At 33.8% G+C, this 25,263-nt stretch overlaps 1 protein-coding gene and 1 pseudogene across 25 annotated transcripts in view; one reads left to right on the plus strand and one right to left on the minus strand.

Annotated features, from left to right (window-relative positions):
* The window catches only part of LOC145283523 (transcription factor collier-like), a 581,603-nt gene that overhangs the window by 365,708 nt on the left and 190,632 nt on the right, over positions 1 to 25,263 (plus strand). For 10 of the 25 annotated variants that reach the window (XM_080132372.1, XM_080132385.1, XM_080132387.1 and 7 more), the window contains one exon: positions 22,793 to 22,923. In XM_080132372.1, the coding sequence (XP_079988498.1) occupies positions 22,793 to 22,923 (131 nt within the window). Of the gene's footprint in view, positions 1 to 9,342; positions 9,409 to 22,774; positions 22,924 to 25,263 lie in introns of all 25 variants that reach the window. The other 15 variants (XM_080132364.1, XM_080132367.1, XM_080132368.1 and 12 more) reach the window with 3 other exon arrangements.
* Positions 23,577 to 23,713, minus strand: LOC145284260 (U2 spliceosomal RNA; annotated as a pseudogene).

Below are 25,263 nucleotides of genomic sequence, written 5' to 3' on the forward strand. Positions count from 1 at the left end.
AAATGCTAAAGGACAGGCATTATTGGAAAGCGTGATTTTTTTTTTAACAATTTTATTTACAAAAGTTAAACTTTTGTAATGATTTAATAATAATCATTAAAAATATATAAATATTTTGGAACAGTCAGTATTGGAATTTTTTCTCATGTTTTGATTGGAAATCTTTGAGGATGAAAACTAAAAGAAATGTTTTTAAAAACTAAACTGCACAAGAGTCGTCTAAGCTGATGAACGATGCTAGCGGGAAACCGGCAGTTAAGGTGAAGTTCCGATTTTCGTGTATAATGCCAGGCGTTTAAGGTGACAGATTTCTTTTCCGGAAGGAGACTGTGGCTTAGCGACCGTTGAAAGCCTGCATTCGTTTTGAATGGACAATTCTGGACGAAATTGAGGACGACAAAAAAAAAAGTTACATTAAAAGTGAGGACTGATTTGATGAGTGAGAGGTTACCACAATTGTAGTAGACTATAATTTGAAGCGCGCCTAGTCAATAGGAAACCCCCTGAATTATTGCCCCGCGTCACCTCTTACCTCTCCCCCACACTCGACGAGAATGGAACAGAACACGCATGTAGTTTTTATGCTTTTGTTCAAAAAACAACGTTTCTGCCTTTTACTCTCTCCTCCTCATCTCCCCTCCCTCCCTCTCTCTCTCTCTCTCTCTCTCTCTATCTATATATATATATATATATATATATATATATATATATATATATATATATATATATATATATATAATTATGATTTTTTGGAGGTACAGAATTAAAATATCGCAATCATGAAGGGAAGACTTATAATTGATGATTAAAAGTAAAATGCGTATAAAAAAAAGAAAAAGGGGCAAAGAAGAGAGAATATATATATAATTATCATAGTAAAAAAAATAATATATATATATATATATATATATATATATATTATTTTATATATATATATATATATATATATATATATATATATATATATCGCTATCTATTTCTGTCTTTAATTCTTTCGCTTGCTATCTCCCACGCCCTGTCTGTACATCTCTCTTTTGCTCCCGCGTTTGCATCCTCTCACTCTGTCGCTCTCACACTTTTTATCTCTCACTCTCCCTTTCTTTGGCTCTCTTTCCCTCTTTTTTTTCATTCTTTCTCTCTTTCCATCTCTTTTTCGCTCGCCCTCACTCTCTCTCTCTTTTTCGCTCGCCCTCTCTCTCTCTCTCTCTTTCGCTCGCCCTCTCTCTCTCTTCCTCGCTCGCCCTCTCTCTCTCTTTCTCGCTCGCCCTCTCTCTCTCTTTCTCGCTCGCCCTCTCTCTCTCTTTCTCGCTCGCCCTCTCTCTCTCTCTCTTTCTCGCTCGCCCTCTCTCTCTCTCTTTCTCGCTCGCCCTCTCTCTCTCTCTCTCTCTCCTTCTTACTCGCCCTCTCTCTCTCTCTCTTTCTCGCTCGCCCTCTCTCTTTCTCACTCGCCCTCTCTCTCTCTTTGTCGCTCGCCCTCTCTCTCTCTCTCTTTCTCGCTCGCCCTCTCTCTCTCTTTCTCGCTCGCCCTCTCTCTCTCTCTTTCTCTCTCTTTCTCGCTCGCCCTCTCTCTCTCTTTCTCGCTCGCCCTCTCTCTCTCTTTCTCGCTCGCCCTCTCTCTCTCTCTCTTTCTCGCTCGCCCTCTCTCTCTCTCTTTCTCGCTCGCCCTCTCTCTTTCTCTCTCTTTCTCGCTCGCCCTCTCTCTCTCTCTCTCTCTTTCTCGCTCGCCCTCTCTCTCTCTCTCTCTTTCTCGCTCGCCCTCTCACTCTCTCTTTCTCGCTTGCCCTCTCTCTCTCTCTTTCTCGCTCGCCCTCTCTCTCGCCTCTCTCTCTCTCTCTTTCTCGCTTGCCCTCTCTCTCTCTCTCGCTCGCCCTCTCTCTCTCTCTTTCTCGCTCGCCCTCTCTCTCTCTCTTTCTCGCTCGCCCTCTCTCTATCTCTTTTTCGCTCGCCCCCTCTCTCTCTCTCTCTTTCGCTCGCCCCCTCTCTCTCTCTCTTTCTCGCTCGCCCTCTCTCTCTCTCTCTTTCTCGCTCGCCCTCTCTCTCTCTCTCTTTCTCGCTCGCCCTCTCTCTCTCTTTCTCGCTCGCCCTCTCTCTCTCTTTCTCGCTCGCCCTCTCTCTCTCTCTTTCTCGCTCGCCCTCTCTCTCTCTTTCTCGCTCGCCCTCTCTCTCTCTCTCTTTCTCGCTCGCCCTCTCTCTCTCTCTTTTTCTCGCTCGCCCTCTCTCTCTCTTTTTCTCGCTCGCCCTCTCTCTCTTTTTCTCGCTCGCCCTCTCTCTCTCTCTCTTTCTCGCTCGCCCTCTCTCTCTCTCTTTCTTGCTCGCCCTCTCTCTCTCTCTTTCTCGCTCGCCCTCTCTCTCTTTCTTGCTCGCCCTCTCTCTTTCTTGCTCGCCCTCTCTCTTTCCTGCTCGCCCTCTCTCTTTCCTGCTCGCCCTCTCTCTTTCCTGCTCGCCCTCTCTCTTTCTTGCTAGCCCTCTCTCTCTCTCTTTCTCGCTCGCCCACTCTCTCTCTTTCTCGCTCGCCCACTCTCTCTCTTTCTCGCTCGCCCTCTCTCTCTTTCTCGCTCGCCCTCTCTCTCTTTCTCGCTCTCTCTCGCTCGCCCACTCTCTCTCTTTCTCGCTAGCCCTCTCTCTCTCTCTCTCTCTCTCTGTCCCTCTCGCTCGTCCTCTTTCTCTTTCTCATGTTCTCTACATATCTCTCTCTCACTTTGTCTCTCGCTCTCTTCCTTTTTTCTGTTGCTCTCTATTTCGCTTTTTCTTTCTTTCGCTCCCTCTCTCATTTTCTTTTACACTCTCTACTTCTATATCTCTTTCTCTCCTTCTCATTTCCATCGTTTATTCATGTACTTTTCGAGGTGTTAGTATCTTCTCTCTTTCCTCTTTTTTTATTTTCTCATAATTCTCCCCGCCTTATCTCCTTCTGTTAGCCTCTTTCTGTCTTTCTGGGCGGTGGGTTGGGGCTATGTTCAAGCTGTTTGGTAGAGGAAGGTGACGGAAAACTCTGCAAGTGGTATGGTGAAAAAAAGTCAAGGCATAAGAAGCCGCATCCTCATCACTTGGGATAGAAGCGATGGCGGTGGATATAATTTCCATTATACATTTCTGTTTAATTAATGACTCGGTAAGCTGCCATCTGTCGCAGTATTTGCACGCAGAAGGGTGAAACTGTGTTTGCAACGGGGAAGACTCCAAAAACCGACGGTAAAACTTCCAGAGACTTTCTCTTATGAAATTTGAACTCGCTACGAACTGAAGTGCCTGTGTTCTTCTTTTCTTTTCTTTTGTCTTTTTAATATAAGTATCACAGCTTATCAAGGCCAAATGCAATTCAAGGTTAAGGGTTTATGAGATGAAACTATGGCTGGTCGAGAAATGAAGAATCTTCTTAAAGAATTCCGTGAATTCAGTTTAATATTCGTTTAAAAATGATTAAAAGTACAGAGATAAAAAAAACAAAAAAAAAACAGACCTAAAGTCATTATGACAATTTTCATTTGTATAAAAACTAAGAATTTCTCTTTATATGTTCATTGAAAGTACTCCGTCCATTTTATTAAATTGTATTTATTAATTTTTTACCTCTAAGCATACATACACACACACACGCACTTATATATGTATGTGTATATATATATATATATATATATATATATATATATATATATATAATATAAACGCTTATATGTCTGTCTGTCGGTCTGTCTGCATATTTCTAAACTCTATCTCTCTAAAACTAAAATCTCAAAGCGGCGCTAGGAGTCTCAAATAATTGGATTTTTATGGACCGTTTTTTAATGGGTCTTTAGCCAGTTAAAATTGTTTTTAAGGGGTCAAAAAAGGAGTCAAAATTTTAAGCGAAACAAGGGGAGTAAAATTTGGCAATAAACAGAGACTGAACAGAGTCTGACATAGGCAACCAATTTTGTTTGGCTTTGAAATCGACCTTACTAATGCATTTCTGATCTTCTGCAACACATATGTAAATAAATACACTTTTATTTTTGAGATTTTTTTTCAATAATCGAGCACACTATGGAGTTCTCTCTCACCAACCGTATATATGCACAAAGTTATAAGTATTCAAGAGTGATAACAAGAGCTATGACAACAGGATATTCTTTTCATTGTTTTTACTCTCGATTATATATCCGACACAGACACAATTAATCTACCGTGAACCACACCACTCTATATAAAATCATATAAGATATCAACGGATATATATCTAAGAATCAAAACAAGGAAAAGAATATGCTGTTGTCATAGCCCTAGTTATAACTAATGAATTTGACGAGATTATTAAAAGTGTTCAATAAAAGAAGAGCAAGATATTTTTTTTTAATATAAGCAAATTGAGAAGGTCACTGGTTTCGGACTGATGGGTTAAAACCACAAGTGCTGGTCAGGCGATTAAAAAAACAGTGTTACTTTCCACAGAAACTAGTCCTTAAATCTAAATTAAATTAATTAGATTTAGGACTGGTTTCTTCTGTGGAAAGTAATTATTTTTTTAATTCGCCTGACGAGGACTTATGCTTTTAACCAACCATCTGTCCGAAACATGAGCATGTCCAGTGTCGCGACCTTATAAATTTGTTTATATTAATATATGTGCGTGTGTGTGTGTGTGTGTTTGCGCGCGCTCGTGCATCTCAAGCAATTCTGTAAGCGCTTACCACCTTCACAGACAAGAATGAATAAAAAATGTAAATCTAATAATTTACGTGGCGTCGTAACAAATGCAATTTCCTTGAATTAACTCTTACAATATTTGACTATCGATGAAATTTCTTTAGCGATTGCACAGGTGAATTCTGTTTACAACGAATCACACCAGATTTTCAAAGAACGAAACGAACTCGATGCATGTTCTTTTTTATTGTTTCTATATTTTCTATTCCTGCCCCATTTTTCGGGTGTGTGTGTGGGGGGGGTAGTGTATCTCTATCCGATTACGAACTATTATAATCTATAATAAGCGAAACTGGTCTTACGTTTGAAATAGATTAAGTGTTGTGCATTATTTTCCCCTGCGGCTTTATTGGTTCTGACACGTGCTCGATTGTAGATGCAGTTATTTATTGATCGTATTGATCTTTAGTGAGTTTCATTGAAGATCAATTGATTGCAAGGCCGTTCCATTCTCTGACATTCTTTGTAGTATTACAACTAATTTGTTGTTGTTAATAACAATTATAATAATAATAACAACAACGACAAAAATGGGAGAAACACTATATGGTTCAAGAAAAATGAAACTACAAAAAATGTTATGAATTGAAATATTATAAAAATTAAAGCCAGTCTTATTTTTATTATTGAATTCAGGATAAGCGCGTGCGGTTGTTGTTATTATTGGCTCACAAGAAGCTTGCACATAGGTCCTCAGAGATCTCTATTTTGCGTACTCTCGATAGTATTTGTAAATAAATTTGCATTATCGCAACAGCTGCTTGCCATTGATTTCTCGTTGGCAGCAGCTATTGGTCTTCACTGGAATTTGAATGGCAATAAGCCTCCCCAAGGTGCCAGTTCTCTTGGCACTTATTCAGTGGAGGTTTGGTCAGTGCTCTTTCCTCTGTCTTTGCTTTGGGGTGGGTTAGGGAACTTATAGATATGCGGTTTCAGTGTTATTGGTTCCATGTAGCGTTTCATGTTTTGTCTCTGCAGCAGTTTATTATTATTATTATTATTATTATTATTATTATTATTATTATTATTATTATTATTATTATTTAATATTCTGCTTACTTTTTCCTTGGTTATTCAGTATGTTACGCTTTGAAAAAGGCTGAATATAATTTTTGAAGATCAAATTGTTTTAAAAAAAGGCCACATTCGCAAAGTTTTTTAAGCCAATCTGATAATGGAATGAATGATGGAAAGAATATGCTTGACCCTATTGTGATATCGCCTCGTTTTAAATATAATTCAACTAATTATATATCATCATTGTCGCAATGGCGTGAGAAAGGAATCCGTAATAATTTCGACGTGCAGCTGTTCTTCACCGAAGAAAGAAGTCAGCAAAACTTAGTGGATAAAAGAGAACATTCGAAAGAAATAGGGCAGAAAAAGAACATTGTCTACAAAGAGGTGCTGGACTGAAGGAATAAATTAAAGATTGTCTTTTACAATGGGAGTTTATTATTTGTATTGAACTATGTAGCACAATATTACTTTCTGGGTATTAATATGTATTAATTTCTTTTGTTTTTTGGCAGTTCTACATTTAAAATTCAGTAGACACTATTTTCACAGAAAAGTTAAAATCATTTTTGTTGCGTTTTATTAGCTTTTCTGTACAATAAAACTATTTTTTTTACTATTTAGAAAAATGAATTTTTTATAAAATATATATCTCACTCTGAAGAATTTCCATGGGTCCTACTAGTTATTATTATTATTATTATTATTATTATTATTATTATTATTATTATTATTATGTCACCAGGAGATTTCAGGTTAATATCAATGATTTTTCACTGGCAATACCATGTGGTATGACGTGTAGAATCTACGTGACATTAACTCTCCAGATTTCCAGAACTTTTCGCCTCTTTCGATAACCTTTACAAATCATGCTGCCTTATAACAACATTCGTTTACTACTGATTTCTCGCTGGCAACGACCGTTGCACTCCCGGAAATTGGAGGGGCAACAAGCTTCTCTAACGTTTACGTTAGTGGAATAAGTTTATTGCTTACAATAATAGTCACAAGACCATTGAATGCTGCCAAGGTTGCCTAAACAATCTTTGAAAGACCAAAATGTTTCTCCTTAAAAAGCACTGGTTTGACTCTCCCCACTTTCCAACATCGTCATATATTCCTGCATTGGAAGGAAATAAAAGCGTTTTATAGTAGTAGTAGTAGTAGTAGTAGTAGTAGTAGTAGTAGTAGTAGTAATCTACAGAATCATGACGTGTAGTTGTGTAACACACTTTTACTCATATACTTTTTGTTAACTATACCACTATGTTTATCTTGATTATTACTTATGAGGCTCAACACTGGCGACGAGTAATTCAGAACTAAAGCGTTACAACAGTTTTGACCTTTCTCTATTGTTTAAATGTTGTATTCATGCTACTTGCCTGGAACCAATTTTCTTTTGGAAATGTTTTTGTAATTGCATGATTGTTCATCTATAATTCCTCGTGATTATTATTATTTATATATCATTTTTATTTGTTACTATGTTTATCATTATTATAATTTATTATTTTATTATTATTTATTATTATTATTAATTTATTATTATTATTATTATTATTATTATTATTATTATTATTATTATTACTATTATTATTATTATTACTCCTTTGTCATTGAAATGCTTTGTTTTGTACCTACTTTTGTCATTGATGTCATTTATTGCATGAGTCTGTACTTTTCGCTATCATTTAACAAATAAAAACGATTGATACATATAAATACATGAAATACAAAGACGTCTACATAAATAGATAACACATGCAACATATATTAAAACATTTTATTAATGGATATCAAAACCTACTTAAAATATATCAATACTTTACGATCAGGTTTAATAAATAAATGTATTCCAATATTGGAATTAGAATTAGTCACGCATGCGCACAACACGCAAAATAAAATCTACCATGTTACGCGTTTTTTGCTCTCAAACTCACGATCAAACTGTATATATAATGTAAACTATAAGTATACATATATATTTTTAAACAAAAGTTTAATTTTGTGATAAATCATCCTACAAGCATGAGAATCAGACTTTCATAGTTATAGATTACTAGCAGGGCTACCCGGCGTTACCCGGGACCGTAACAACAGTTATAGATTATAATAACTCGTGTTCTCCCTCACTCACCAGTCTAATAAAAGTCCCAACACTTTATAAATGATGAAATTTAGATTTATATACTTTTTATATACAGTTATTACTACGGTAGTCAAATTGGGATCTATATAGGTTCGATAATGTAAACATAAATATATCAACTATCATGTATCTATATTATATATCAAGTAAAAATAATACTTATGAGAGCCATATCGGACATGTATGAATATTTTTTAAACAAAGGGTTACAACAGTTTTATAAACTATTTACACTTTAAGTATATAACACTGTAGAAAACAATATAAATAGTTGTCGATTAGAGATTATCTACCGTGAAAAATATCGTACGAATTTCAATTATATACCGTACTTTTGGGTAATTGGGCCAACTAGCTAAAAGTGCTTTTTCGACAATCACGCATATAAAGAGCACTCTTTTTAGTTGGCACAATTACCCCCAAAGTATGGTATTACGAATGCTTGCAAGAATAACCCTACATTTTCTCTTACGATATCCATGAATAAAATGTTCATCTACATTAATAATAATAGCTATACTTCTAAACCATGCATGTGCCATTTATGCAACTAACTCAATACACAATCACCATTTTGTATGTTTAAACTTTAAATATAAGTGAATACAATTTCTCTTTTCTTTTCTACTTTCAACAAAAAGATGTTTTAATGTATCTAATTATTTTATAATTTATAATCTAATAAGTATATAAGATAAAATATAGCACCAATTATTTTAATGAAAGCTTGTTTTTTTATTAACTGTTGATATTTTTATAACTTTACAATAAGTAATATTCGAACTAGCTTTTTTATTATTTAAATTAAGTAATATTTTTCGACTGTTAAATAGTTTAATTTTGGGATTAAAAAGTTTGATTTAACATTTCAAAGCAGTTTAGATATTTTTTTAATTATTCTAATTATTTTCAGAATTTATTTGTCAAAAAATGGCAGTATGTCTATCAAACGCGCAATAAAAATATATAAAATATGTAAAATTCATTTTTAACAGGTTCAATTTGTTTATTGAATTCCGTTTTAAATAACTGACAGAAGATCTTATGTCCACTTTTTTGCTTTAGAACCATCATTTCATTGGTCAATTTGAGTCACGACCCTGAACCAATCACTTAGTATTCGACAAAAAAGATCGTCTGGCAATTATTTTGAATCCGTTAAAAATTAATTTTACAAACTTTATATTTTCACTGAGTGTTTTAATTTAAAATAAATGTATTACCATTTTTAAAAATAAATTCTGAGATACTCCTGGTTAAAAATAAGGAAAAAGAGAAATGTCTCTAATTCTTTATCATTGATTCTTGAATTTCTATCTTGAATAGAAGCAAAGATAAAGGCCATGCCATTTTAATAGTATTCTAGCTGAATTAGTCTAATGAACAATAGTGTTTAAACTAGCTTAATTAGCTCAACAGTTGACTCGCTGAACCAACCCAATAAAACACCACCCGCTCAATGCTAACACGCTATCTTCCTTCAGACAACCTGCCCTTGAACATGATAGCTGAAACCGACAGGAATTGGAACTCCTTTATAAGAACGGGAGGTAAGAGTGACTTGATGTTAGATCAGCTCATTTTACAAACAAAACAATTTTTTACAAGAACCTCTGAACTCTAGCCTCACTCTTCTGTTTTTCTTTTTCATATTTTTTGTGTGCACTGTCATGGTGTTTTTTTCTGCCTGAACAGATCAAATAGTAATAGGAAACTGGAATATGGTCTTTGCTCAAATAAGCTCATTTTGTTCGCTTGATCCAAATTTTCCCCTGTATTTTCATTGATCTCATATATAAAATAAAGCAGTATTCTCCCTTCTTCTTTACGATAAACAGATTTTTATTTTACTGCATATTAAATAGCGTTAGGAGATTTGAATATTCCGTTTGTTCAAATACGCTCAGAATTTATTTTTATTTTAATTAATATCATATATATATAATAGAAACCGTATTTGCCTCTGGGTCCTTATAGGTTTTGGTGCGACACGGTACATAAAAAAATGTTTCGTCAATCACACAAGGCAAATATTATTAGATGATAGAAAAACATAAATATTGTATTTCTTATCCATATTAATAACTTAATATTTAATCTGGCTCAATACATTTATTAATCCTAAATAACGGAATGCGGAGCACTTTTACCTTCATACTCAGCAGTTCTTTACTACCACCCATAACGGTGGGACCAAGTTTAACAGCGGATAATTTTTGCACCGATAGTAAACTATATTTTAAGCATTTTCATTTTCTATTAGTTTCTCGACTTTCTTTTTTCTTATAAAAGGCTGATCCCTGTTCGAGTATACAGAGATAGGAGATAATATATTGAATGTCTGATTAACGTTGACTTTTAACTTTATTTTAAACCCTGAAAACTGTGACCTTTCTTACAATGAAGTCACCACTTGTTAAGGCCCAAAGGTCACTCGAGGATATGGGTTAAAGAGGAAAGGTTGGTCACCAGTACAGCAGAGTAGTAATCGTTAGTGGCGAAAATTGGGTATAATTTGATTATTTAAAGGGACAGCTCACCAATAACTTGTTTCCATTGGACTTGAAAACATTTGTAGTCAGCCGGAAAGCAGACGGGAAGCGGTAGGAAAGAATATTTATTCATGGTATCTGCGTTTAGATTTAAGTACAGTTAGAGAGTGGGGAAATTGTTGATAGTAGTTGTAGCTAGTTGAGCGTTGTTTGTGAAAGTTCGGCAAGGGGGAATTATAAATTGGAGCTCAGGCGAACATTTGCCATGAAAATAACGATAGAGTAGAGACAGGCTCGCAACGTCTCTCCTGTGAGGGAAAAGGATGCAGGGAAGAAAAAAAAGGACATCTCCTACTCGATTTAGAAACCGGTTTTGATCTCTGTTAAGGCAGGATAGGATATTCCAAGCAATCCTTGTCCAGATATGACAACAGTATTCCATCTTAGGATTTACTTGGCTCTTATATAAGAGGATTGCATCGGCAGTGAGATATCTTCTGGAGCAGTAGAATGATCCAACCATTTCTGCGGATTGGATGTATGTAAATACCTTACAGCTGAAGAAATAATTTCTTTTACTCGTCTCGGGTATAATTGTGTTTGCACGTTTGGAATTAAAATAATGAAAAACTATTTCAAGTAGGAAACAGTATACACAAACAGTATTTATATGCAGTTACACATTCTTCAAATGTCAGCATCTATTTCTTAACATTCGAGAACACCAAAATTGCAATTATGATAAATGTAGACCAATAAACAATATATATACCATTCAACCGAATGTCCTCTACTTGCTACAAGTTTCTGCGAACAGCTCACATATGATTGAATCAACATTTGCAAAGATTCTCGAAGTTATGGAAAGATTTTCCTCAATAAATTAATTGATCAATTGTTTGCTGTTTAATTCTGAAAATTGCATTAAACAAATAAAAAATCAGGAGGCGCCATTTTGTCATAAAAAATGATGAGTCTATCACGTCCTTTAATTGTATACATTAAGATACGTGTAAAATCGAAAAAGAAATGGCATAAAAAAATGGCGGAATAAAAATGATGCAATAATGCTGTAAACAAATGTTTATTTTAATTTGGTTTGGAGTTTTGTAATTTATCAACAATGAAGTTTTGGTGTTATTAAAATTTTTAAATAGGCGAAGAAACTTTTTGAAGACCCTGTAAAATATCCGGACTATAACATCATTCATATTTTACTAATACGTTCTAAAATTAATGGGCCCCTATTTTTATTCCGCCCAAATGAGTCAGAGATTATTGCAAATTACTTTCTTATGATGCCTGAACTTATGCATTGATGATCTGAAAGTTTCACCTCTCTTTTCCAGATATTAACGGTATAAGACTCTAAGAAAGCAATTCCTGTCATGGACGTGTGTCAGAAGCAGAGATACGTCATTGAATTCCTAGCAAAAATGCATTAAGAGAAAATAGCGACTATGTAGAAAAATAAATTCTAGAGCACAAAAGGTCGCTTCTTTTTATAGTACGACTTCGTAGCACTTCAACTGTTTGAGTTTAAAAAAAAAAAGTTTTATTTTGAAACGACTTTTGTATGACTAAGTGCGTTGCGAACACCCATGCACCGCCATCGTTCATCTCTAACAAAATTACATTGAGAATAATGGTGACTATGTAGAAAGATAAATCCAAAAACACAAAAGATCCCTCGTTTTAATGGTACTACTCCCGTCTTTGTAGCTCTTTAATTTTTGAGTTAGAAAAATAGGAGGCTGTACTTTTTGACCGACCCTCGTATATCTGCAGATATTGAACTAGAGTGATAATACAATAAATTGAATTATTTATTGGTTTATTTATGTGAAACCGTTTGAAAATTGATTTTTCATGAAAAGGAAATCAGAAATCAACTAAACATTCAACTTGGCTTTTCTTTTGATTTTTTTATCAATACGTGACATCAGTAAGAGACTGATTAATATGCATATCTTATTTAGAAAAATCGTCAATACAAGATAATAATTCTATTATTTATGTATAACTGCTTAGTTGATCTATATATTCTCATCCTGACTGATATTGTCTCAATGATTTTTATAATAACATGAGTCACCATTTACCAAGGCTAAAAGTCACTCGAGGTTTAGGGTTAATATGAATGTCGTTTAGAAGATGAAGAGTAACATAACCTTAACCCTCTTCAACAGTCCCAAAAAGTCCCACATCTGCACTCACAGCTAAGCTCGAAACCTCTGTTCCATTGCCACAATGTTCAATAGCTGAACTTATTTTACAAGTACTTTAATAGTATGTACTCTGATTAACTCGTAGCACTTGTGCTCCCTCGATACATACTTCTGAAAAGCAGTAAAATCATACCCTTTCACTGTCGACATCCCTAGGTGGCAGTAAGCCTTTTACTCTAATTGTCTTCCTTTCGAATTCCCCCAATGTTTACTGCTTTCCTGACTGCACTAACATGTAGAAGTTTAAATGTAATGTGAACAGACATCTCGCTGCTCAACTCCCTACAGTATCCCGTTATACATGATTCCAAATAATATGTTCTTACATCTACATAGTATTATGTCTTGTTGTGACCGAAAAGTAGTAAAATAAAAAATGTCTCCGTCCAGAATTATATTTTGAAAAGGCTACAAGCATCGAATAAATTCACTGTTTCAAACGAGCAGGTATCATTTTCACCAGTTAATGGCTATCAGAAATGTTTTATTTTGGGGACGCGTCTGTATGGACCTCTGAAAAGCAATTGATTTTAGTGAATCCCACTCCTGTACAAAAGTAGGAATATTTGCAAGGAATAGAGAAAGCAAAAAGTGGGTAGGGGTATCGAGAGGTATAAGCTGTTGATTGGTAAAATATAGTTAAATGCTAAGTTGGGCATCTTGAAATAGTCGGTTGGGAAGAGGTCCAAAGAAAGGATATATGGTATATATTAATAATTCCAGTCTAATAAATCGCACGAGATCAACCATCGAATATTCATTTTAACTCGTATTTTTTTAAACTTCCATTATTTTTATTAAATTAACTCGAATCGTCATTCAACCATACTTGTAATATGGCTGACAGCTTATTGCAAAAAAAAAAAAAAACAAATGCAACATAAACCAATCTGTCATAAAACACAATTTTTTTTTTTCTTTTTGTTAAAGATGTTTCACATTCAAATAATTTGTACTTAATTTCCGACAACAAAGAAAGATTAATGCATGAATATTTTGAGATATTAGTTAATGTTGTTTTTTTTTTTGTTTTTTGTTTTTTTGTTATGCTGCTCATATGCTCACCCCCTTTTTTTTTCATAATGACATGATGACTTCCATTTTAAGTTTTGTCGTTTGTTTTATTTGTTTATGCATTCTTTGCTTTATTTTTTTATTCACCTTTTTGGTTTTGTTTGTTTTTATTTAGATATTTTTATGAGTTGATATAATAATCTCGTGAAATGATTTCCTAGGATTAAGAATTAAAAATTAATGTTCAATAAAAATTGATGTAAATAAATCAGTGTAGATGTTGTTTTAATTATATATATATATATATTTCATTAAATAAAAAGGTTTTTTGTCTACTGATTCTATTTCCAATCTTCCAACTTCCGAATAGCAGTTTCACTTCTGGCATGAACTGGCTGATATAATCGCAATATTTATCATAAGTCCGATTACTTTCCAATCCTTCTGAATTCATTATCAGAAATAGATTAATATGACGGGTTATAAACAATTTATATCACTTTTTTATGGCGATTACATCAGCCAGTTCTACCCAGAAGTGAAGAGCGTTATTCGGAAGTTGGAAAGGGCTGGAAATAGATATTATAGACAAAAAGCGTATATTTTATTTAATGAAATATGCCTAAAAGAAGATATGCTGCCTATATATATATATATATATATATATATATATATATATATAGACACACACACATTTGGCTTTAGCTTTTGATATATTTCCATATAAATGTCTTAATATATGCATGAATATATATATATATATATATATATATATATATATATATATATATATATATATATATATATATATAGTAGAACCCCAGAATACGGTGGTACTAGGATACGGTTTTATAGGATTACAATGTAGAATGTTTTTCCGGACCCTGGTTACGGTATTTGCCCCGCCTTACGGTGTTATAAGGTTATTTTATTATTTACATGTGTATTATATATAGTACTGTATTTTTTAAAATAATTTTGAAAACCGTATCCTGGGGTTCTACTGTGTGTGTGTGTGTGTGTGTGTGTGTGTGTGTGTGTGTGTGTGTGTGTGTGTGTGTGTGCGCGCGTGTGTGTGTGCCTACATGGCTGTTTGCGCCATTTAGCTACTTTGCTTACAACAGTTTTGAACGAAAAGTATCTAAATACTAATTGTAACGACGAAACACGTGTTTGTGGATGATTATATTTAAAAAATATTTTTTTTAATTCACCTGGAATAGGTATAAACCCACTCTCCAGCTATGATTAAATAAAAAAAGGGTTCTATTATATGTTTAAAGTAGTTGTTTCCGTAATAATATATCTAACATGTAAAAGGCACCGTCTCTTTGTCTTCACATTTTCAAAGTCTATCTCTACCGAAACAAAAAGTCTCAGAGCGGCGTTAGCGGCCTCAAATGATTGATTTTTTTTTTAAGTCCTTCTATGGCGCTTTAATCGATTAAAATAGTTTTTAAGGGATCAAAAAAGAGGTCAAATTAAAAAAAAAAACGTTATGCATTTTGTACATTCATCTTAGTTTATTTTTTTATCATGTGCATGTCACGTTGGTACAGTGGTAACGTCACCAGATTTTAATGCTACAGTTTGGCTTTCGGTTTCGATTCCAGATGATGGCACCCAAATACTTTTTTTTTTACTTTTGAAATCACAATTATAATAATATAAACGAAATCTGGACAAACTGAAATATCATAAAGAAGCTTGTTTTACGACCGGGCAAAGCCCCCCTCTCCGCTAAGATATATATATATATAGGGAGAGAGAAAGATACTATATGTAGAGAGCAAATATAGAGACTATGTATGAACAGAGTATATATGCCTTACACGAAACTAAAACGCTTAAGAATTACGAAAGAGAAGATGATAACATTAAAACAAGCAACCTATTGTGCTCCTAAAAAGTATTTTTTACATAGTCACTACCATTCTCAATGCACTTTAACTAGTCTCTTTTGATGCCTTGTCTGGAGCACACTTTTTCACTCACATCTCTGTCGCCACTGTGAAATCGACGAATCCATTTCCCAACCGTGCTCATATAAACTGCATTGGCGTCCTAAAAGTTCAACAGGCTCCAGTGAATTTTTATCAGTTCAATATTTTTCTATATGGAAGAATTCAATCACGCAACTCTGCTTCTGGCGCAGGTTCAAGACAAGGGTTGCCTTTTTGAAGTCGCACACCGTCAACATCTGCAACGGAAAGATGAAAATTTCAGGCTATGAACGCATAAGTTCAGTCATCAAACAATGCAATTTCCAATTCTCATTCGTGTGAAATAAAAATTTCATCATTTTTGAAATGTCATTAGTGTTGAGACGATTAATCGGAATTGTTGAGTGTATCAGAATCGAAAAATGTGTGCCTAATTTTTTTAATTGTCTGTTTTGATTTTGTTTAAAACAAAATTTTAATTATTGGCAGTATTAATAAAATAATGAATATTTATTCAATTTGAACTACCAGTAAAACTAAAATCTATTGACCATACCCACAAGTGTATTTTTATGTTTGAGAAAATATTTACACATTTAAAATGTGTTTTAATGGTAATTGGGGAAAATAACAAATTAATGGTTAAGTGTTTAAGGATTTATAATGAATCGGAATTGGGAATTTAGTATGGAATCATTGTTTTGATATTTGTGATTAAAAGTATGAAAAAACTTTTCTTTCATTTTGTCTCCTCAATTAGAAGTTATTATTGCTTTAATTGACGTGAACACTGGAATATTTCAATTAAAAGTCAAATATGAACAGGAAAATAATTATAGAGGAACGGAAGGCCAATCAAATGAGGTATACGTTCTTTAAGCAGTTACATAAAATTTAGCTTAAATTTGCAGTTTTTGAAAAAATTACATGTGCGGACTTACTTTTTGCCGCACTGTATATTATATATATATATACTAGCATTTCAGCCCAGCGTTGCTAGGGTGTTCGGAGGTGTATGTTGAGCAAAAAAAGAAAAGTGGTAGTAGGAACGCAGGCTCGAACCCGTACGGCGAAGGAGGAAAAGAACGGGAAAAACCTAACGTCTTTGCTGTTACGACCACCGCCAAACCGGAAGTGACATAGGTTTTAATGAAGGCTAGACAATCGAAAAGAAGGGGATGACTTTCGAAAATATCGGCGAAAAAGAGATCAATCCCTATACAAAAGTGCCCAGTTGAGAGTGAAGAAATTGGTTTTAGCCAATTTTTTGGTATTTGCCGTCTGAAGGGTCGAGCTTCAAACCGATACTGATCTTGTGGAAAGTTTTAAACAGACATACATACATACATACATATATTTATATATTGGTAGCTTAAATTTTACACCCAAACCTAAACCGATTAAGAAGCTTGCCCTATCTCTGAATACCCTTTATGTAAAATTTAAATTGTTTAGACCAGAAATTGTCTGAGTAATTTGGTAGAGACCGCAGAGGTCAATTTTTTTTAAGCTTTGACCTCTACTATAACCCCTGAACATTTATTCTTTAGGCTGAAATCAAATTATTAAGTTAGATCCATTTCCAAGGAACCTATATCTAAAATTTCAATTGTTTAGACCCAAAATTGGCGGAGGAGTTTAGTAGAGTTCTCAAAGGTCAAATCGTTAATCTTTGACCCTTAACAGCCAAATTTCTTGTCGAAAATAGATTATAAAGATTTCCCCAAATCTCAGTACCCTGTATATCAAATTTCGAGTCTGTAGACTGAAAATTGACAGTTATTGCGTAGGGAAATGTGCACGGACACACAGAGACACACACACAGACAGACAAACACTTTCACTTATATATAGATGCATATGAATCTATATATGTATAGATGCATATGCATACATATATAGATGCATATGCATACATATATAGATGCATATGCATATATATGCACATATATATAGATGCATATATATAGAGAGAGAGATGCATATGCATATATATAGAGATGCATATGAATGTATATATGCATATGAATGTATATATGCATATGAATGTATATATGCATATGCATCTATATATATGCATATGAATGTATATATGCATATGCATCTATATATGCATATGAATGTATATATGCATATGCATCTATATATGCATATGAATGTATATATGCATATGCATCTATATATGCATATGAATGTATATATGCATATGCATCTATATATATGCACATGAATGTATATATGCATCTATATATATGCACATGAATGTATATATGCATCTATATATATGCATATGAATGTATATATGCATATGCATATATATATATGCATATGAATGTATATATGCATATGCATCTATATATATGCATATGAATGTATATATGCATATGCATCTATATATATGGATATGAATGTATATATGCATATGCATCTGTATATATGCATCTATATCTATATATATGCATATGCATCTATATCTATATATATATGCATATACATCTATATATATGCATATGCATCTATATATATAGATCCATATGCATCTATATATATAGATCCATATGCATCTATATATATATATATATAGATGCATATGCATCTATATATATATAGATGCATATGCATCTATATATAGATTCATATGTATCTATATATGCATATATATATGCATGTCAATCTATATATATGCATATATATGCATATGCATCTATATATGCATATGCGCATGTATCTATATATGCATATGCATATCGATCTATATATATGCATATCGATCTATAAATATATATATCCATCTATATATATGCATATCGAGATATATATATATATATATATATATATATATATATATATATATATACCTACAGAGAGAGAGAGGGGGATATCTATATAAAGCCAGTGTAAATATTCTGGGAGATTGCTAATACAGTGATTGACTTATAAAGCAAGGGAATTTCGAAACGGAAACTTTGGAGCTAAAATCTTTATTTACCGTTTTCTATAGTATTTAATGGTGTTGTTTTTCTTTATTGGAGACTTTCAAAAATACTTTGAGAAAAAAAGAAATCTAATTGATGATAAAGTGACAGAGATAAATGATTTTCATTAAAAAAAAAGTAAAATTAAAAATTCAAATTACTTTGAAGGGAGAGGATGGATTGTATTTAAATAGAAATAGAAACGAGAGTTGTTAAATTCATTCGTTGCGTACAGTTTCCGATTCCCCATGTATTACAATTAATGTATGTCCACCCTTGTCCCTCCTCCCTCACACTTCCATGATTTCTGATCGATGTTTGAGATGTGTGCAATTTGTTGAATGTAGACAAACGGAAGTAAATCTTCCATCTTTTTAAACGACATTTCTTTTTAGTTGAGTTTTTGAAAGAGAAAAAGGATGATATTAATTCCATTAGATTCTCCCAGGAGAGTTTCAATGATATAAAATTTTCATTGATTAAATTTTACAAATGCGAGCGTCTAAATATGCGTTTTTGCCATTTTTTTTTATTTTTTCTTTATCTCTTTTTCTTTTTTCTTGTGATTCTTTTCATCTTTTCTCTCTCCTTCTTTTTCACTTATTTTTCTCGTTTCCTTTTTCCCATTTCTTTTTACACTTTTCCTTTTCCCATTTTCTCTTATTTTTTTTATTTTTTAAATTTTCTTTTTCCCTGTTTTGTCTTTGTTCTCTTTGTTTTCTTTTTTGTTTTCATTTTCCTTTTCTGTTTCCGTTTTCCTTCTCCTGTTTCCTTTCCCCTCTTCCGTTTCCTTTCCCCTCTCCCGTTTCCTTTCCCCTCTCCTGTTTCCTTTTCCCCTCTCCTGTTTCCTTTTCCCCTCTCCTGTTTCCTTTCCCCCTCCTGTTTCCTTTCCCCCCTCCTGTTTCCTTTCCCCTCTCCTGTTTCCTTTCCCCTCTCTTGTTTCCTTTTCCTTTTCTGTTTCTTTTTAACTTTTCCTATCTACCTTTCTTTTCGTTCTTCTCAGCCCTTTTTGTCTTCTACTTGTTTTTTTCCTTGTTTCAATTTCCTTTTCTTCTTTCTTTCTCATTTTCTTCTCCTCTTTATTATTTTCTTTCTTTCCGTTCGTTTTCCTCTCGTTTTTTCTTTTCCTCTTTCTTCTTAGTCGTCGATACCTTCATCTTTCTTACTAAAACTATTATCACAATTGAACGCAACAAAACACCCTTTTTTATTTTTAACATTACTAGAAAGAGACGCCATTTAAAAAATAAAATTGATGCATTTATCAAACGTTGAACATCAATTGGACATTACAAATAATTCAAGACAACCACGTTTCCTTCTTGCATAATCAAAATAACGATTTTTAAACGTTTGTTTGTCTGCATGTGTGATGGATTGAATGATAAATTACTAAATAACAGTAAATATATATGTCTACAAAGGCAAACTATCATAACTAATTTGTCTACCTACTAGCATGAAACACTCTAAAACGAATCACAGGGGTCGATATTGAACAAATGGACACGCTCATAGATTTTGGAATCGCTGATAATTTAAATCTTATCTGTTTCTAATTAAATATTAATATCATTAAAAAGAGCATATTCTGTAGTTTCCACCAACTATGCTTGAAAGTAGCAACTTGTGTTCAATTAATTACATACGCTCAGGGACGGTAAATAGAAATAAAAATAGTTTTTAAAAAAAGTAAAATTTAAATAATAGTAATAACTTTCCAATTAGACTAATTATTTAATCCACGAAGGTAAATTGTTCTTATTTTATCAGCCATTACAGTTAAAGATTCACAAGTTTTAAAAGATGCGCCTGGAAAGGCAAATGTTACACAGGTCGAAACGTTGCGAAAATAACAACCAGGACAAGTAATATGTCCCATAAAGGCATATTTGTTTGGCGTAGACGAGCTACAGTAATCGAGTAATATAATCTAAATTAACCTTAATGAACAGGTGTTCGTAGATGTAGCTGGTAAATACTCAAGCTTCCGGCTTTCGGTGTAGCTTTCGACGTCTCAGCCAGGCTATATACTCTTCCATATTTATGGCTTACATATTCTTGTGAGGAGAAGCCCGGATGTATTCATATTTCTTACATCAATAATAAAATAGTACGTATAATCCAAATCATGCATGTTTTTAAATGTTGCAATAAGAATTTTTAACTTCGTTTAACAACGATCCTAAAAGAAAAGACATTACGAAGAGGGGGTGGCATTCCGTTTGCTTTTCGTGTTATTTATCTGACACGTGTATTACTGATACGACTACGTGTACATTAAGTTCATTGATTGCTTGTAAACTGTACTAATTAAGAAGAAATTATAATGAAACATTGCTAATTATTTTTCTCTCAATATCTAACTAGTTGAAACACGTCTTTAGATATTCGCCCTAACTTCCTCAAAGTGCTTCTCTCTTTTTCTCTCTCTCTCTCTCTCTCTCTCTCTCTCTCTCTCTCTCACACACACGTTTCTCGTGCGGCCATTTTCGATGAGAATTCGCAGAATAAGTTATTACTATTACGTATTCTTTACAGCATCCCTGGGGTCCCTAAAAAACATAATTACTATTTCGGTTTCCTTTCTTTCGCTTGTTCGTTCATTTGGCAGCTTTCTTGATAATTACTGCTTCTTCATAACTAGTCCTAATTTTCTGACAGACAAAAACACTGATCAACTTCACAGAAGAGACGTTGCAAGTCTACCTTTGCTCTACCGTTACGTTTATGGCAGGTGCTCGACTGAGCTTCAATCTGTACCCACATATTTTAAACAAATACAAATACAAACAAATACTGGTCTTACAACAATGGTCAACAATTTCCCTTAGTCTCTGTCTGTGCCTAAAACTAAACGAGATTTTCATGAGCAACGTTTCTTTTCTAGAACTGTCCGTCGTGAAACATCATACCGTGGGACTGCTTCCCATTTGACTATAACATTGCCGTTTATGTGTCTAATGTAAATAAGTTTTGGTTGAGCCGCCGTCTTCAATAATAAAATCCCACTAAATTCCACCGTAACTGATCATTACAAGGTTGTCTCGCCGTCTTCGTAACACTCATTAACCCTTATCCTTATCTTGACAAGCGATGACCCTCTAATATAAATTTAACTAATTAATAAAAATACTAATTTAAAAAATATTATCCTTACATCTCTTAACGAAAGTTGTATTAAACTATATTAGTTACCAGCAGGCCGCCCGGCATTGCCCGGTCGTAAAATACGCCTAAATATTATATTTTAATTTATGCAGATTTCTTATCATAGAGACAATTTTATGTTGATTCTTATTCAAGGTATACTTATGATTTCAAAAGTTATAAAAAGTATGACTAAGAATCCATCCGCTAGAATCGAAACCAGAACATATTGCAACATAGCCTCAGTCGTTATTGATCTCTTCAGCACCGTTACCGTCTGAACTGCCGACAGATGGATACGAAAAGTTAAGAATTACGCGACTTTGAGCTATAACTGTTTAATTTTGCGTATGTGCAAAAGTAACAGCGAGACCAATGATTTATTCCACTTACCTTGCCAAGAACAACTATTTCTTTTCCAATTCTGACCCCTTTAGCAGCATTTATTGTCGACTGAAAACCAAACAGAACGTGTGCTACATGTCCAAATATCTTCTCTGTAAATTTTCAATATTGTAAACCAAATATTCAGAGATGGGTTTGGTAGAGACGTTTCGCGCTCACACCGACAAGGTCACTGATTCCCTACTTTAAACGCCCGCCAATATGGCATTTATAGGTACTTACTTTCCTTCCATTCGTGTGTTAGTTGCCGATGGCTTGGAGAAAAGACGGTGGCCTGCAGAGTTAGGGGCGGCTTTGTGGACAGGGTTCGAATCTCCCGGCCAACAGTAAATATCATTTCCTACACTGCTTCATAAACCTGTAGCACTAGTGCCTGTAGGTTTAAGAATTGTAAATATTTATTTTTAAAATATCTTTATATATGAGAGAGAGAGAGAGATGATTACCTATATATCATAAAGGCAGCTCTTCCATATTAACTTTTCTAAAACGGGAAATTACTGTAACACTTTTCTTCTATTTTCTAAATCGCGCCACACGATTGCTGTGTCTTCTTCTGTTTCTCTGTTAGCAAACATGTTAAATTTTACTTTTTGACACGTGGTATCTTTCTTTTTTCGAGGCGCGAGGGAAGAGGTTGTTTGGAGTTTTGTTTTGTGTTTGTCGTTTATCCAGTGAACTTGTAAGTTAATATTTATAGTAAAAGCAGTGCACTATTTCTTTCCAGCCACCCCCTGCATCAAAGCGATTTGCCCGAACGAAGGTTGGACTACAGGTGGCACTACAGTGATAATCATTGGGGACAACTTTTTTGATGGTTTACAGGTCGTCTTTGGTACAATGCTTGTATGGAGTGAAGTAAGTCACATTGTTTTTTTTTATCTTTATTTCTTTTTTGTTGTTCTCTCTTAATTGCTGGTGCTTATGCAAAATAAACATCGTGTAATCGTCGGAAATTTCCGGACAGTTTACATTAAACGCCGAAAAGTACTGAACTAAAGTTTTGTGATTTTTTTTTTTTTTTTTTTTTTTGTCATACAAACTCTGGCCATTTTTTTTTTTTTTTTTTTTCAAATGAAAAATCTATCATTTGAGTTATTACGGAGATAATTCAATAAAAAAATTAATTGAAAATGAAAACAATATTTTTTGTTATTACGAAGAAAATACAATGAATAATTGTTGGACAGTTTTTATGAAATTTTAAGAAAATTACAATTTAATTCAAGAAACACAAGGCATTAGTCACGTGCTCTCGAGTTATGAATGAATGCGTGAATGTAGAATTGACATGAAATTCTTAAAGATAAACTAAAATGGCCGAAAAATTGGGCTGAAATGACTTGAATAAAAAAAAAAGTAAATGACTTAGAATGACTTTAATGAACTTAAGGATGAATTGAATGACCTTAAGAATGACTTCAATGCTTAAAAAATAACTGGAATCCTTCAAAAACAACTTGAATGATTTGGAGAATGACTTGAATGGCTTTGAGACTGATTGGTTCTAAAGTGGGTGATCATTTTACATTAAATTAATACAGAAAAGTGATCCTCCACTTTATATCACAAAGTTACGAACATAAATACAGTATGTAGTAAGAACAGATACTACACTTTGATCTTGGCGAAAAGGCCAAGAAAAGCTGTATTTATTTGCTTCCCCACCGAGAAAATTAGGCACAAGGCCGATTTTTTATGTGAGGAGTGAAGGGGAAATGGAGACCAACTCCCCGGGGAGTAGGGGAGCTTGATAGTGACAATTGGTATGAAGGGTTTCCCCTACATTGACCAAGGTCATATATGTGAGGCTGCCCCCACACATGGTCTTTGCTTGCAGTATCTGCCGGAACAGATACTACACTTTGATCTTTATATATGATTTATTTCGTGAAAATGAAAATTACAATCAAAATAATTCAATGTAAAATTATAATAAATTAAAAGCAAAATGATCTTGGCCAAAAGGCCAAGAAAAGTTTAAAAAGCTAAGAACAGCATCTATTAACAACAGACCTTTGATCTTAACCAAAAAGGCCGAGCACAAAAGTGTTACAGACCGACCGACCGACCGACCGACCGACCGACGAAGTGACTTATAGAGTCGCTTGCACGCGACTAAAAACACTCCTTGTAAGGTAAGTTTTATGAATTAATATTTATTTTTGAAATAACAAACAATTGATAGCAAACAAAAAATGATTTCTTTGGTAGGTTTTTTATATCTTTAATGATTTCTTTGTTCAATTCAAGATGAATATTTTAATTTTTTATATATATAATAATAAACTAATGATAGCAAATAAAAAATTCCTTAAATGACGTTAACTGCTACGATTTCATTGGCTCAGCGTTTAAGGATCTTTTAACGCTTTACTAATATTGCACGAAAAATTCCGGTGATAGCATGGTACTGATTCTGCATAAGTACCCAATTTTCTAATGTTTTTGTTTGTGCTGAGGATAAGGAATCCTACCGTCAAAATATCGTCAAAATGTTCAGATAGAACTTTTTTACTTTAAGGTGACGAAATGTGCTTCACAATATAGACTATAAAACCAACGTTTTAGGTTAAATATGATGCTGCACTCAAAGAATTATCCTTGTTGATCCACCTAAAAATCTGCCATTGAAACCGAAATCTCCAGACTAGACATTTCTAATAAAACGCTTTATTACGATTTTTTTTTAGTACTGGAAGCTATAAATCAAAGACCATTGTTTTTTCCTTCTTTTCCCTTTCCTAATGTGGAAGATGCTCGGTGGATTTTTCTCCGTCAGTTTCGTATAATTGGTCGCTTCTAATTTCTGGACAACACTATAAGATTAAACGTGCGTGTGTTTGCGAATAAAATAATCCGAAACAGCGGATTACGAGTCATTGAGATAGCGTTGTTTTCCTACAGCACCATCGCCTTAATCACCATAAATCATTAATTATCTTTTCCGCCTGCCATTGCGACCAACAGACTTGGGTGTAAAAAAAAATAAATAAAATAATTAATTTGGAGTAAAATGTCAGCTACCATGTCAGAAACGATTGCAGTCTAAACTGCCCTCCATCTTGAGACTCTTTTAATTCGTCGACTGCCACCGTAAAAGACCTTGGTTTGATTAAGGTGGGGATCGTGCGCAGTTTAGCCTCGGACCGACGTATCAAGCAATCATCACTTCGAGAGGTTCACCGGCAAACCATT

The sequence above is a fragment of the Euprymna scolopes genome, chromosome 8 (assembly GCF_053919585.1).
Source record: "Euprymna scolopes isolate OS-2025 chromosome 8, ASM5391958v1, whole genome shotgun sequence".
In the NCBI taxonomy this organism is placed as follows: domain Eukaryota; kingdom Metazoa; phylum Mollusca; class Cephalopoda; order Sepiida; family Sepiolidae; genus Euprymna; species Euprymna scolopes.